This window comes from Cucurbita pepo, chromosome 7, assembly GCF_057944985.1.
Source record: "Cucurbita pepo subsp. pepo isolate OVF chromosome 7, ASM5794498v1, whole genome shotgun sequence".
Taxonomy (NCBI): domain Eukaryota; kingdom Viridiplantae; phylum Streptophyta; class Magnoliopsida; order Cucurbitales; family Cucurbitaceae; genus Cucurbita; species Cucurbita pepo.
This window is the reverse complement of record NC_141804.1, coordinates 7244113-7259255: the sequence shown is the minus strand read 5'-3', so window position 1 is coordinate 7259255 and position 15143 is coordinate 7244113. Positions and strand designations below refer to the sequence as shown.

The 15143-nt window shown below is 35.5% G+C and overlaps 1 protein-coding gene across 1 annotated transcript in view; it reads right to left on the bottom strand.

Moving 5' to 3' along the window:
- Window positions 1-245: 245 nt before the first annotated feature.
- LOC111798481 (coiled-coil protein) overlaps window positions 246-15143 on the bottom strand; it is a 31370-nt gene continuing 16472 nt past the window's right edge. Inside the window, exons 10-25 of the mRNA XM_023681655.2 lie at window positions 14738-14857; window positions 14304-14332; window positions 14094-14226; window positions 11877-12332; window positions 10774-11306; window positions 10614-10677; window positions 10424-10526; window positions 10095-10264; window positions 5938-6063; window positions 3441-3511; window positions 2807-2869; window positions 2070-2142; window positions 1428-1547; window positions 1264-1341; window positions 1073-1123; window positions 246-668 (exon numbers count right to left, since the gene is read on the bottom strand). Coding sequence (XP_023537423.2) covers window positions 567-668; window positions 1073-1123; window positions 1264-1341; window positions 1428-1547; window positions 2070-2142; window positions 2807-2869; window positions 3441-3511; window positions 5938-6063; window positions 10095-10264; window positions 10424-10526; window positions 10614-10677; window positions 10774-11306; window positions 11877-12332; window positions 14094-14226; window positions 14304-14332; window positions 14738-14857 — 2292 coding nt within the window. The 3' untranslated portion in view covers window positions 246-566. The remainder of the gene's footprint in view (window positions 669-1072; window positions 1124-1263; window positions 1342-1427; window positions 1548-2069; window positions 2143-2806; window positions 2870-3440; window positions 3512-5937; window positions 6064-10094; window positions 10265-10423; window positions 10527-10613; window positions 10678-10773; window positions 11307-11876; window positions 12333-14093; window positions 14227-14303; window positions 14333-14737; window positions 14858-15143) is intronic.

Genomic DNA, 15143 nt, shown 5'->3' with positions numbered 1-15143 from the left:
ACTAAGGCTAAGTACTTAGCAAAAGCTGAAACTAGAAAGAAGATGATATGGATGACAGCTTATCTAGAAGAACTAGGAAAGAAGTAGCGCGAGAAGATTTTTCATACAGATCGTTAGATTATAGAGCATGATGCTTACGTACAGCTTACTTAATTGCTATACATTATAAATATACATTGTAAATAACTATATATGGTAAACACATGTATAGTAAATAACTATAATGTAATAAATGACTAATAATATTTGAAGTAACAAATTAGACAGAAAACTTGCATTATTTGCTCGTTCTAGTAAACAACTCGCGAGCATGCAAAATTACATTTTTAAAAATCTTTGATTGCAAAATTATGAAACTAGAAATGATATTAATAACTATACAAACTTTAACCATAAAATGCTTGGAGAACTAAGATGGTTGACATTGATTTTGCAAATGTATTATTCCTTCCTACAAAGAACGAAGCCTATAATAAACTCCAATGGCAGAGAAAATACAAAGTTGAATGATTCAAATGGGTTTGGGGTTTGTAGGCACATCATGATTATCCAAAATTATGATTGCCTCACTCAATCTTCTCCAATACTTCCAACCGGGTTTTTCTCTTCCACCCTTTCATCAATGCCACCAGGTTAACCAAACCAATAATTTGGCTCTTACTGTATTCCTGCAAAACACACCAGAATTTGCATTGGTTCGTGTCTTCTTTTTTAGGCGGTTAATATCAGAGACTCGATATGTTTAATTTTCTGCAAGTTAATCGATAAATATTCCAATATTCCAAATTTCTTGGTTCAAGGAAATTTATTACTGTCTACCTAAGCGTGTCTGTAACAGTCTAGACCCACCGCTGATAGATATTGTTCTCTTTGGGCTTTCCCTTTCGGGTTTTCTTTCAAGGTTTTTAAAACGCATATGCTAGGGAAAGGTTTCCACACCCTTATAAAGGGGGTTTCGTTCTCCTCCCCAACTAATGTGGGATATCACAATATCGCAACGGGGTTAAGACATCTTCTTGACTAAGACGACAAATTCAAATCTCTTGAAGAAAACAAAGGGATGGTTTCTTACCGGGTGAGCACGTGCCCAGTGTACGTATTCGGTTTCTGGAAGATAGTATGCCTGTTTGATGGATGCATCATTAGTGATCTAAATAACACAGTCGAACAATTCTAGACAGTATATGATAGTCAATCAAGTTTGAAGCAAGCCACAACACAGTTCATTCTTTTCGATCACGATTTAAAGTCGCTCAGGTTTACCTTAATGAACGTTTCAACCATTTGTAACTTAGGCTTGACGTTCGCAGAAACGAAATGTTGCAAGCCATTGATTAAAACCTGAAAAAGAGTTTAATGGTATTTAAGTACATTTTTATCAAACGAGATAAAAGAGATGAAGAGAAAGGATAAGTGATGCATTATACCTGAAGATCCAATGACATGAGAGCGCGCCCTTCATCTGAACATCTCTTTACTCGTGATATACCTTCGATAAGAGTTTCAGCGACGAGATCCAGTCCATACTCCAAGAGGAGGTTTTGAACCTAGAAAGGTCAAACATACTGAGTTTCAGAAGCAATTAAGGTGATGGAAAGAGAAAACATTAGTCGATTGATAGTTAAGCAAAGATTATATTTCCCTTTAACCCGATCAGTACAGTCTACTCAGAATGTCTCCAAATCTGCCAGAAAACTTGAAATTATGTCTTTTCTTCTTTATTTTTTTGATTGAACACATGATATGTAGTATGACGAATTTACAAAGAACATATCTTTAACTTATTAAAAACAAAACACAAGTTTTAAAAGATATGGAAGTTTAGCATCGTAGGCTGAGAGGCTATTCCTCCATGAATTGAATGGGAAAAAAATATATCAGTAATTAAATAACCAAGACACCAGAATCCATAAAGATGATGAATACAGCGTATCAACAGAGAATTCATACAACATAAAGCACAAGAATGGGAAAAAGAACTTGCAAACTTAACCTGCGTTGTAGTTCTGCAACTTATAATTTTAAAATTTAATATGGTAGGACCTATATAATTCGGCCCGATTGATTACCTCATTGCGAACTCCACTATGGGCCAGCCTTGTTTTATAATGCTTGAATTCTCCCAATAACAAGTCCACGTACCTATCCATAAAATTCATTTAAACGACCTAATAGTAGTCAAGAACTCAAGTTAATAAGAACAATAACAAACTTGTAACATCCTAAGATGCTCAAATTCTGGTTTGTTGTCTGTTCTGCATATGCTAAAATAATGAAAACAAGAAACCCCACAAATTTCTTCAGTGGTCGAAAGTGCATTTGATAGTCCACAAGCAATATTTAAAGTGATTGGTTTTTTACAAAAAATTAGAATCAATAATATAACTGGAAATTCCACTCCAGTATTCAAAGTTGTAGAACAGGTTGAGATTTCAAAATTCTAAGTAGGACAAGAAGAAAGGAAAACATAATGAAATAAACAGTTCAAATGGAATAATTTTCCACATCACAGAAAAATTTACTCCATTCTTAACAGTGTCACCCTTTTCGCATTGAAGAATTTAAAAACATGCGGATACAAAGTGGCTCATCCATCATTTTAACAAAATTCAAATTAAGTTAAATAGGTTGCAGATGAAGTAACGCTCATCTAAAGCTCTTTCACTTGATATAAAAGTAACAGGTTGCTTTAACCATATGCTAGGGAAACATATATGTATGTATATGTCTATGCTATGTGTATGCATATAGAAGATTAACATAGAACGCTAATGGCAAATAAAGTGGGTATCCGGAGGGAACAAACCCATTATGCTCGAGTCCAAGCTCTTTAACTTCCCATTTTGCATTGGCTATCCGATCAACATAACTGTAAGAAGAGAACTTTAACATTAAAAATCATTGCCATTCCATAAAACATTTTTACAGCCTGTGAAAAACTAAGATCAAATTTTCTGTTTTTTTCTTTCTTCCTTTTTTTTTTTTTTTTTTTTTTTTTTTTTTTTTGCTTTAATAAATGAACAGTTCATATATTGGAAATAAAACTTATATTCCGTTTATGAATTATTAAAGTTAATACCCATTTTCATGGTTTAAGCATGATCTGATTTTTTGGGGCTGGAATTCTAGAATAAAGCCTACTATTGCAAATAATTTCTTAGTTATTTCAAAACTGCTACTGCTACAACATATTTTATTCTAGTTTGTTCGAGTATGCTTAGATTCATTTTCCTATTAGTGATTGGCCAGCCTTATTTCAGTATCTGTAAGTGAAGATTAGCAGAAACTTCGTCAGAATGATTCTAAACATGCTTGTATTACTTGATGAATGTGTGCGCTTCCATTTTTTAGATTCATATAACACGTGCAGCTCATACAAAGAATCTCCACCACCTAAAGCTCTAATAGAGTCTAGATAGAGTCCATTTAAATATTCTTACCCATTGACATGAAGAAGCAGTCTTGCAGTGTTCCTATGAATATGCTCAATGAGATATGGGACGGCATCCAACTGATCCAAAGAAGATAAATTCTGTTTAAAGAGAAAGCCTAGAAAACAAAGAATAAACAAGAAACTCCAACACACAAAAATAGTAAAAGACTTTCATAACAAGTCACGTACAATAAACAAGAAAACAATAGAAGTTTTATTGAGCTAACAATAAGTAGAAAAAAATTCCATTGACATGAATGACAGTTGCAAAAAACTTTAAACAGGAATCATTTTGCGAAGATATTATCTTTGTATTTATCATGATGAATATTCTCACTGAACAGTTTGTATTTATCTTAGATTCTTGTCTAACAAGGGAAACAAATCAAAATTATAAACAAAAGGAAAAAGTACTGATTATAGAACTAAACTACCAATCAAATTTATTTAGGACCTGCAATTACTCCTGGGGAGAAAAGAGTCCCGATCCTCAAAGTACCTCCATCAAATACATTATAGAATGCGATTTTATATTTTTGAAATCTGAATTAATCCTTTCTCATGCACTATGCAGTGTGATCAATGAATTTCACCATGTGAGCAACCTAAAGCCTTACCACCTCGATTCAGATGATGTCAACCGCAACGTCACCGCAAGACCTAGAATTGACCTTAAATAGAAGGACAACAAAGGAGTCGAAACGATCCAAGCCAAGGAAAGTCGAAAGATCTGTACGGAGTGTTTGAGAATTCCTAGCCCAATGGAAAAATTTCCCTACAGAAGAAATTAGGTGGGGGAGGATATAATGGTCATGCTCGTTCAGGACGTGTTGCCCATGGCATGTCAAAGCTTTTATTTGCTTTCATGATGTATTGCTTTACTATTGTATTTTTTGTTTGTATGATCATTCAGCGAAATCATGTCGGGGTCTGCCAGACCAGAATTGTCTCAAAATGTACTATAGGGAGCCAAGTAGTCATCAAACCTCCCCGACCAAGTATTGTAATCTCTTTTGCCTACATGTTTTCAATAGAATTGACTTTTACAATGCTTACTTCCAACTTGTTTTCAATGATTTTCCTCGCCCATATTTTCTAAAACCTTTTCTCTCAAAAGGTGGCTCGAGGCTCGACCATACATTAGAATTGTCCGTGAAATTCGATTTTGACACGGTTGGCTTGTTTGCTAGGTTAGAACAAGCGTCGCACAATATCTAGTCCGCTGCCAAGAAAAGTGCGATTGTGACACTAGATAAGTAACTCCGAACCAATTGTTGTTAGTCAATTAGTTCCCAGCTTCAGTAAGTTTCAGTTAGTTTGCTGGGTTGTAGCAGAAAACAAATTTCTTTAGCTGTTTTGGAATTTTAATCTCTAGGATACATAATTTGGAATCAAAATGATGTCCTCCTTTAAGCTAATATTTTTCACTACAGAGACTTGAAGAAGTCCTACCAATAGAAGTTGCAGGAAGCTAGAACCTTCATGAAACTATATCAGATAGTGCACAACCAACCTTTAAAGCCTTCTAGGAAATTTCCCCCTCTTCCAGTGAAGAAACACCTCTAAGCTGACATGATCTTTTTATCGATGAAGAAGTTCAAATATAAGTATCGTAGAAATAGTTTCAGAAGTCAAGTGGGTTAAAGAGTTAGGAAGACATGCAGGTTTTTCCTATTAGAAATCTTAGCCCCACTCAAACTTAAAATTTTCAAAGGAGATGAGCTTTCTGCCATTTTAGGCTTGAGAATTGTGTTTTTCAGTAACCACAAGTTCCGAGTTCAGATATAAGAATTCACAGCCATAATGAAGTGAAACAGAATTTTCCAGCAGGCGCTAACTATATCGCAAAAGCAGATTTCCTCAATAAAGATTAGTCCATATGGATAGCGAGAAAATGGAGGAACCCTTGCATGAACTTCTAACCCATTAATGGAAGCCTCGGAAGAAACGACACCAACAAAGGAATAAATAATATTTTCATGCAAGACATTCCATTTACCAATTTTGACAGCAAAGAAATGGTACCTATGCACAACCACCAAAATTAATTCTTTTTGCTCAACCATATTAGTAAATTGTTTGGGTGGAACACCTTCCTCATGCAAACCTAAGCTGAAAATAAACCTACCAGCCAATTAGTTTACAACTTGTTAATTAGTTTTAGTTCATCTGCGGGGTTGTCAAGTACATACTATGATAGTAAGCAGCACCAACATTTTTCCTTTTGTAATCTCAACCTTGATATTGAATAGAGTTCTTTAGAATTTTAATCCTTAGGCTGCAAATCACCTTATCACAGTTGTGAAAAATAAAGTGATATCTTCAAAATAAAATTTATTTTCATGGAACAATCCCATTAGAAGAAAACATGCGATAAGGCTGGATGTAGAACTAATTTAAACCATCTTAAGCTGCACTAAGATTAAATTGAACACACATTTTCTTCTCTCAGAGAGCAAACGTTATGATCCATGACATACCAAGAATGAAAAAATGAACCTTACCAGATGTGCATAAAAGTCTTCAATTACAGTTGCATTTGTTTGCAGAAGCATGGATTGAATATGAGCTTTAGACCTGTGCATTATTCTTGCCACAAGTGATAATGAGTCAGCACCTGCACTCCTCTCCTGCGGTATAATAATCACAGTTTAGAGGAGAACACCCATGACAGATCCTTTTATTTTTAACCAAGTAATTGTAATGTCTCAAAGAGAAGAAAAACAAATTTTTTTGAGGGAGAAAATGACTCATTCCGGCCCTTTCTGATGCATGATAAGCAATGAAAACTCCGAAGAAAATACATATATACCAATTCATGGGAATAAGCATAATATGGTAGTCAAGTCTTTCTTTCTATGTTATATATTTCTTTCCCTCTACGTAGACTAACAAGTGTAACAACCCATGATTATACTCGTTAATAGCATTTTTCTTTGGCGGGGGAAGAAACATAACTTCTAATTGAACAATGAAGCTGCACATCAGGAGGCATGACATTGGCTAGATCCACCCTTGCATTGCATTCTAAAGACTTCTCTTCAAAAGTTGTCTAATTATTTTCATTCCAAACCCAGAGCATAAGCCAAGAGCATAAGTCCATTTATTAACTCCTACTCCCATCCTAACCGAGGTCTTAGCTCCATTAATAAAAGAGCTACCTATTTCTACGTCTGACCAACCTATTGATTATGAACCTGACGTCTTACAAAATCAAACTCCTATTGTTTATACGAGAAGAAAAAGGGCTACCATGCAAGACTTAAAATGTCAACCACTTGAACCAGACTCATCCCCTTAGAATCCCACTAGTGAGAATATTACTTATATGGCTCCTTTGATCGATGATGTAACCATAAAAATTGCTCAAAGAAAAGGTGTTAGAGGTTATACCAAGCATCCTATTGCAAAATATGTGCCATATGATGGCTTATCTAAGTCCTATCAAGTATCTGTTTCTATTATTGATAATGTTCAGGTGCCAACTAACATCCATGAACCTCAAAAGCATCTTGACCAGAGAAAAGAACGACAAGATAAGATTGACGCACTTAAGAAAAATGGCACAGGGACATTGACAAATTTGCCTAGATGGAAACAAAATGTGGGATGCAAGTGAACTTTTGTAATGAAGTATAAACCAGGTGAAAGAATGGAAGGATTGAAGGCTAGACTTTTAGCTAGAGGATTCATTCAATCCATCAGATTGAATACTAGGAAACTTTTGCTTCGGTAGCAAAACTCAATACTATAAGTATCGTCTTATCTCTAGCAATCAATCTTGATTGAAGTCTTCAACAGTTGGGCATAAAAAATGCATTTTTGAATGGTGATTTGGAAAAAGAGATACATATGGATATTCCACCGAGATACAAAGAGAACATTGATCCAAGAAAGGTAGGCAAACTTAAATAGTCTCTCTATGGACCAAAATAGTTTCCACGTGCATGGTATGGACCAAAATAGTTTCCACGTGCATGGTTTGGTAGATTGACAAGTTTTGATGTCAATCTTAAATATTTTCAGTATCAATCATTTCATAGTCGTAAAAGGAGATTAGAATCACAAATTGCTCTCTTAATTGTACAAGTGATGATACCATCATTTTAGGGAATGATGAATCATAATTGTAGCAAGTGAAGAATCACTTGGCCCGAGAATTTGAGGTCAAGAATCAAGGAAATCTCAAATATTTCTTCGGTATGGAGATTGCTCGGTCTCATAAAGACATAGTCATATCCCAAAGAATCTAGATTTTCTCAAAGATATTGCCATGCTTGGGAGAAAACCAACAAAGTCTCCTATGATTCACAGAAGAAAAACTTGGCCAATTATGAAAGCAGGCTAGTTGGCAAGGGGAAATACCAATGTCTTGTAGGACGTCTCACTTATCTTTTACACACATGTCCAAATCTTGGATTTGCGGTCACCATGGTTAGTCAATTTATGCACAATCCTTATGAAATTTCTTAGATATATGAAGATGACTCCCAGGAGGGACTACCTTTAGAAAAACTGACAAGAGGTTTATACAAATGTAAGTTGGGCAGGTGATATTATAAATCGAGGACCTACCTCAGGTTATTGTGCTTTTGTATGAGGTAGTCTTATAACAAGGAGTAAAAAGCAAACTGTGGTTTCAAGTAATGTGGCTTGCTCATAGTATGTGTGAAGGCATATGGATTGAGAGAGTTCTATTGTAAGTTGGAAAAAAGTTTCTTACCACCAATAAAAATGACGTGTGACAATCAAGCAGCAATAGGACAAAACACATTGTTGATTGAAATTTCATCCAAAAATAGATAAAACACCCTTTTATAAGGGTGTGGAAACCTTTCTCTAGCAGACGCGTTTTAAAGCCTCGAGGGAAAGCCCGAAAGGGAAAGCCCAAAGAGGACAATATCTACTAGTGGTGGGCCTGGGCGGTTACAAATGGTATCAGAGGCAGACACCAGGCAATGTGCCAACAAGGAGGTTGTTCCCCAAAGGGGTAAGACACGAGGCAGTATGCCAAGGACGTTGGGCCCCGAAGGGGGGTGGATTTGGTGGAGTCCCACATCGATTGGAGAAAGGAACGAGTGCCAGCGAGGACGCTGGGCCCTGAAGGGGGGTGGATTAGATATCTCACATTAGCTGGAGAGGAAAACGGAACACCTTTATAAGGGTGAGGAAACCCTTTATAGTGGTGGGCCTGGGCGGTTACAAATGGTATCAGAGGCAGACACCAGGCGATGTGCCAACAAGGAGGTTGTTCCCCGAAGGGGTAAGACACGAGGCAGTATGCCAAGGACGTTGGGCCCCGAAGGGGGGTGGATTTGGTGGAGTCCCACATCGATTGGAGAAATGAACGAGTGCCAGCGAGGACGCTGGGCCCTGAAGGGGGGTGGATCAGATATCTCACATTAGCTGGGGAGGAAAACGGAACACCCTTTATAAGGGTGAGGAAACCTTTCTCTCGCGTTTTAAAGCCTTGAGGGGAAGCCCGAAAGGGAAATCCCAAAGAGGACAATATCTGCTAGCAGTGGGCCAGGGACGTTACAGAAATAGTTCAACTCCACTATGTACCAACCAAGTAACGGTACATAAGCAACAATTGGCAAATAATCTCACCACGCCATTGCTAAAGACCTAACTTTGAAGATTTGAATAACAAGTTTGGATTGTATAATATATAGAACCGATCTTGAGGACTGTTAAAATTAAGGTCAAAGTTAGGAAATTTTAAATTAGGGAATTATCTTTTCTGTTTAATTTGTAATATTTGAGACCTAAAGTTTAGGGGATTTGATTTGATTAGATTAGATTTAATCTTTGTGTTAGTTAATATGCCTTGTATGTATTTGGTTGTTTTATAAGTTGTGTATAGCATGAACAAAATATCATAAATCTAGAGAGAAGAAGCAAAATATTGTCACCAAATTCAATGTTGAAGCCAAGTTCAAATCTGTAGTCCAAAGGGGTTCAAATCTGTAGTCCAAAGGGGCGTGTGAACTATAGATTACAACATTCTTCAAGAATTGAAGCCATCAAAGAGCTTCTACAGGAATCTATGACAATAATGTCACTATTCGTATAGTCATAAATTGCAACAACAAAACAAAAACAAACAGGTGAAAGTGGATTGAAACTTCGTTAGAAAAAAGAAAAAAACAAGGAACACAGAAGGGTCTTATTTGAGCACCTCGTTTAATGATGTAATCAGTAGGCTGGCATTCTTTCCAAATAATAACTGGAACTACATAGCCTATGACCAATTGTTAAACTGGGAATGATTAATGTATTAGATCTACTATGAGGGTAGAGAGTACAATCAGCAAATAACGGTGTTAATTGTTCCTTATGCTATTCATTTTTTCTTTTTTATATATAGATTATGAATTTATAATTCTTGAAATTAGGTGATTTTTTTAGTTGTTTTAGTCCATAAATAGAGTAAATACTCCCCATGATTCAATACATCTAAATTATCACACTTCCAAGTTGTTTCACAATTATATGGCTCAAAATTCTAAAATTGTAACTAAAACCAAATTGATATCTATTTCTCATGAATAAAAAGAAACCACAACAGAGAGAAAAGAAAAAAAGATACATACATGCGTACATACAGAGATCCAAATAAATGAAAAACGATGCTGTAGCCTTATATATAAACTAGCACCTTGAGACCAAAAGTTGTTCCATGCAAGTAACCGAAGCTACTGCCAGGAGGACTTGGGGTAACTTCGTTGAAAGAAAATGTTGAATTCGATGCTGATGGGGAAGATGAATTAGATTTTATCCACTGATCACAATCCTGTGAAGCCCGGGATAAAGCTGCCTTCAATTTATCTGATAATTTCAGGAAGAAATAAACCATGTAAGTCAAAATTTGAAAAGGTAAAATAGTGTTCTAAGTTTCTGATATATTGAACTTTGAGAATAAGACAGGAAGGAGTTTCAAGGACTGGTCAGGGAATAAATCAGAAGAGAAAAAAGATGAGTGAGTACAATTGAGGGAGTCAGGGAAGCCTTTTCCACCAGAAGTAGTGTTAGGCTGGCCAAAAGTCTCGTACACAAAATAGAAGAACAATTCAAACAACTGGCACATACCCTGCCAAAAATAAGCTAATGAGAAATATTTCAGGCTGTTTAAAGGTGAACGGCATCTAACAAGCTAACCATCAAATACTGGGGATACCTTGAAAAACTCAATATTCACTATCTCTAGTTTCTGCATAAGCCTTGCATATTTGTCCATGAACCTGAAATTTGGGAGTTCAATAATTTTTTAAGAAACAGAAAAAAAAAAAAATAAAGTTTGTTTCGAACACTTTCCAATATCACTACAGATACTTCACCTTAAAAGGCATAGAGATGATCCTGTTTGAGCTGAAACTTCATCAAAATTATGGTTAGAAGAATTTCGTGGAAGTTTGGGTCTTGAAATTCTGCTTGGAAGTTGACTATCTTCATCAATAAAGTCAGCTAAAAGATCTTCATTTTCATCTTCACCTTCAGATACAGCATGACCACCGTTTTCAAGATTGTCTGTATTCTCAGAGTGAGAGTTCCTATGAGAACTTCCACCAGCACCTCCATCCAATTCTCCATAAAAGGCACCATTGGGTATGTCTTCTTTACAAGTATGCATTAGTTTAAGTAAAAATGGATTTCCACTTTTGATCCACTGCAAAAAACCACTTCTACCCCCACCTGTACTGACTGAGCTTGCTGACTTATCTGACTGTCGGACCTTGGTGTTAGACGACTTACCATCAGATGGAACAAACAGAGGTGCTCCGTCACCAATCAGTCCAGCAAAACTAACAACTTGAACTGTTTCGGGTGGCAGAATAAGCCAATTCTCTTTTTCCATAACCATCTTTAGAGCCTAAGAACATGAAGAGAGTAAAAACAATGAAGTACTAGTCAGTTTTCACATTCGAATTTAGAAATTACTTAGTTTGACAAAGTAGTAGAAGTGTTGCAGAGACAATCTACTGAATTAAATAGATTAAAATTTCTACGAAATGTGGACAATTAAATAATATGTCTGTTAAGACATAAGACACAAGACACGTGAAATTTTACAATAACTTAATCTGAATTGAAGATTTTTAACTGTCACAAGAACTCCAGTTTCGTAAACCAAGAGCAATTTGTGTCAGAGAAGTTAAAGTCAAAACTCTAACAGAATAACTACTAAACCAATAGAAACAGCTCAGAGGGAAAGAATAAGTTAAGCAAGAAAATCCTTCCTTACTTTCTATATGAATCACTTTTAAGTTATGAAGAGAAAATTGAAATATTCATTGCTTTTTTTAATTTAGTTGGCCCAGAGGAAAATTAATAAGAATTTAGAAATAGTGCAGCATTTAGCTTCCTTGATGACCATGACCCAGCATGTGGAAACAGTTGCAGACCAGAACTATGGAAAATTTGGGCAAGAAGGTAAACTTACATGCATACTCTGCTTATGAAAAGTCCCATAATAGTTTTCACAAACAATCTTGAACTTTTGCCTAAACTCAACTGCTTCAACTCCACAGAAGGCTTCTCCAGCCAATATGAAGACATTGAGATCTTCGTAGTTTTTCAAGAATTGATGAATGCTCGTTGAACAAACAGCAACAGAAGAAAGCAGTACTGACACACGACTAGTTGATAGTTGCCAGAGGTTCTTACGGCCTTTTTGAAGGATTTGGGAAACAAAACTTATAGCATCTTTTCTCAGATGATACCAGGGAGAACCACTGGTTGATGCTGTACTGCTATCTGTCCGGGACTCCATATTAGAATCACTCCCATCCACGTAAACAGGATTCATAATTCTTGTCGTTGATTCCTCTGTATCTCCTAAATTAAGGTCACAATTATCTTCTAGTTGATTCATGTTGGGAGATTCTTGAACTGAATCCTGAATCAAAAACATGCTTGTTAAGATAAAGTTTTAAGTGCCCAACAGAAAAGCCACCTGATGAAAGAAAGCAGGAAACAATAACATCTGCTTCTTACTACCAGTGATTCAAACAAAATATAAAGAAAAAGTAAAACTAAATATCTTAACAATAGTATCCTTAAAATCATAAACAGAAAGTCTTAAATAGACCACTCTTAAATAAATTTTCCTCAACATTGTATGCATAAGAATCACAATGACAGGATTTCTTTTTAACTAAAATACATTTAGCCTGTTAGCTCCTTTCCCGTTTTTATGCCCTTACTAAATCCATTAAAAATGACTACATGCGAAACATCATAAATTTTTAAGGAAAGTCTTTTTCCATCTGCCATTTGTTGGGAAGGGGACTACAAAACAACAAATGGATGGACCAGAAACTGAAGAAAGCTTGAGCAATAGGGGTTCCAAGCAAACACCCCAGAATGAAACGATTATAATTGATTATAGTATTTTGATAATGTTCCTTTGGCCAAAAACCCTAGGCCTCTAAGATTTCAAGGAGAAATCTATCCATTCCTAAGGTATTCTTACATCGGCCATCAAGTGAGATTTCTGGAGCTTCCTTTGGCCTCTAGAATTTCTCATCAATCTGTTCCATTTTTTCTTTGATTGGTGATTACTGGAACTAAGAAAAATTGCTCCGCCTTGGCCAATCCAAATATTTTAGAACTACACAGTAAGTTTTAAAAGAGGAATCAAGAAAAATTGCTCCGCCTTGGCCAATCCAAATATTTTAGAACTACACAGTAAGTTTTAAAAGAGGAATCTCCCTCCAGTCCTTGCTTGACACTCTTGCGTTGAACATTTGAAGCTTCTACATGGAAAATCCCAACTTCCCAGAAATCATTACCTTAAACAAATTATTCAAGTTTCCTTCAATAGTGTGACAAGGGGATTCTACAGCCTTATCAGAAAATTTGAAGGCACATTTGCCCATTTTTTCTTCATAGAAAAGTGGTCTAGGAAAGGCTAGTAAAATTCCCTCTGAAAGTTAACTGTGAGGGGGGCTAAAGTCTTCTACAAAGGGATGGTGATATAAGCAAAGATAGAAAAGGTTACTTTACAAAACAATTCATTAACTTCTGCAATAAGAATTCTGTAAACATACTCATCCAATGTTGAAAAATAGACAGCATTGCAGAATTGCTTTGTAAAATAGACAGCATTCAGGCAAATAGAGTTCTGCAATGCTGTCTGCTTTTTTTTTTCAAGAACGAAATTAATAGTGAATGTGATTCCCTCTTATTTCTTTGTAGATTTCTCTAAACAAACGCATCCAATGTTGATTTTCTAAACAACTTTATACTTCTAGGAGTACCAATGTGGTTTCTTAAAAAAGACTTGAGGCTTGTATTCAGCAACTTCTGCAATAAGAATTCTGTGGCCTCTAAATTTTTCATCTATGAAAATTATAAAAGAATAATACTCATGTGGCAGAAAATTTTCTTACAACTATATTCAATGCAGCATACAATTTTCATCGAACTGTATTCAATTCGGCAGAAAATTTGTATAAAACTATATTCAATGCAACAGAAAATTTCAATAGAATTATTTCCAATGTGAGCAGACAAGGAGTTGTACAATCGTCCACTGAAATAGAACGATACTATTACATAGACTCCATGAACTAGAGCTGAAAATCAAAGAAACTATTTTCTAAGCTGAAAATAAATATGATTCAAGTGAAATATATAAGAAACAGTAAATACGGACCTTTGTATCCAGTTGGAAGCTTAAGATTTGATAATATGAACACATCAAGGTAAATAAGACAGCTAGTGTTTTTAACAAACACTGCCTAAACTTTGATTCAGGTATTCGAAGGCATAGATCACTGTATGTAAGCCTGCAATTGGATAAAATAAGTTAGACGTTCTTATTTGACATACTGCATGCAAGACTCGGTAACTTCAAGAACATTACCTACTATTTTGTATACGTATATCCTGATCCTGCAAAGATAAAAACGATTTTTGAATATTTCTTTGATTTACCAAGGAAATAATGGAGAATCTAAACTGAGAAAACTAAAAGAAAGGTAATCTGATTCTTCTGTTCCAACTTCTATTTACCACATATGTCCATAACTTAAAGTGGTACATATGTCATTGCGAAAAAGCAACCTCAAGTCCACTAGTTGTGCTTTAACTAAATGCTACCTATCAAAAAAAAAAAAAAAAAAAAAAAAAAAAAAAAAAAAAAAAAAAACCATTTTGCATAGCTTTGTGCGTGAATGGGGAGTATTGCATTTATATTTCAATAGTAATGAACTTGAGATGATGCAAGTCAGCTCAGTGGGAAGAAATTTTAATCTCTCAACATAAACCAGTTCCTTAATTTGAATTACACAAGCGCACCTCTTGCACAATGTCTTTCAAGGAAGAATGGGTTTCTGATATAACTTCCTGCATAAAAAAGCTTTGTATCTTTTCCGAAAGGCCAGACACATCCCCTATTAGTGCATAAGCATCAATCACCTGTTCATAATGACAACAGCTGGATCATTTTAAACAAAACTTCACGAGAGAAAAATAAGTTCAATTGTCAAATCACTTGCAATTGTTTACGATTCCAAAGAGGTGCAAATGTTGATTGCAAGATGTTCCACATAATGATCTGTTTTGGTCATGATACTAGTGACAACAGTGAGTATAATTGTTCAACCTTAGACCTATATGGGAGAAAAATAACTAATACGGACAATAGTAAAGCCAAACTAATCGAAAAGTCTTAACCAACCCAAGAAGCCATAAAGTATAATCA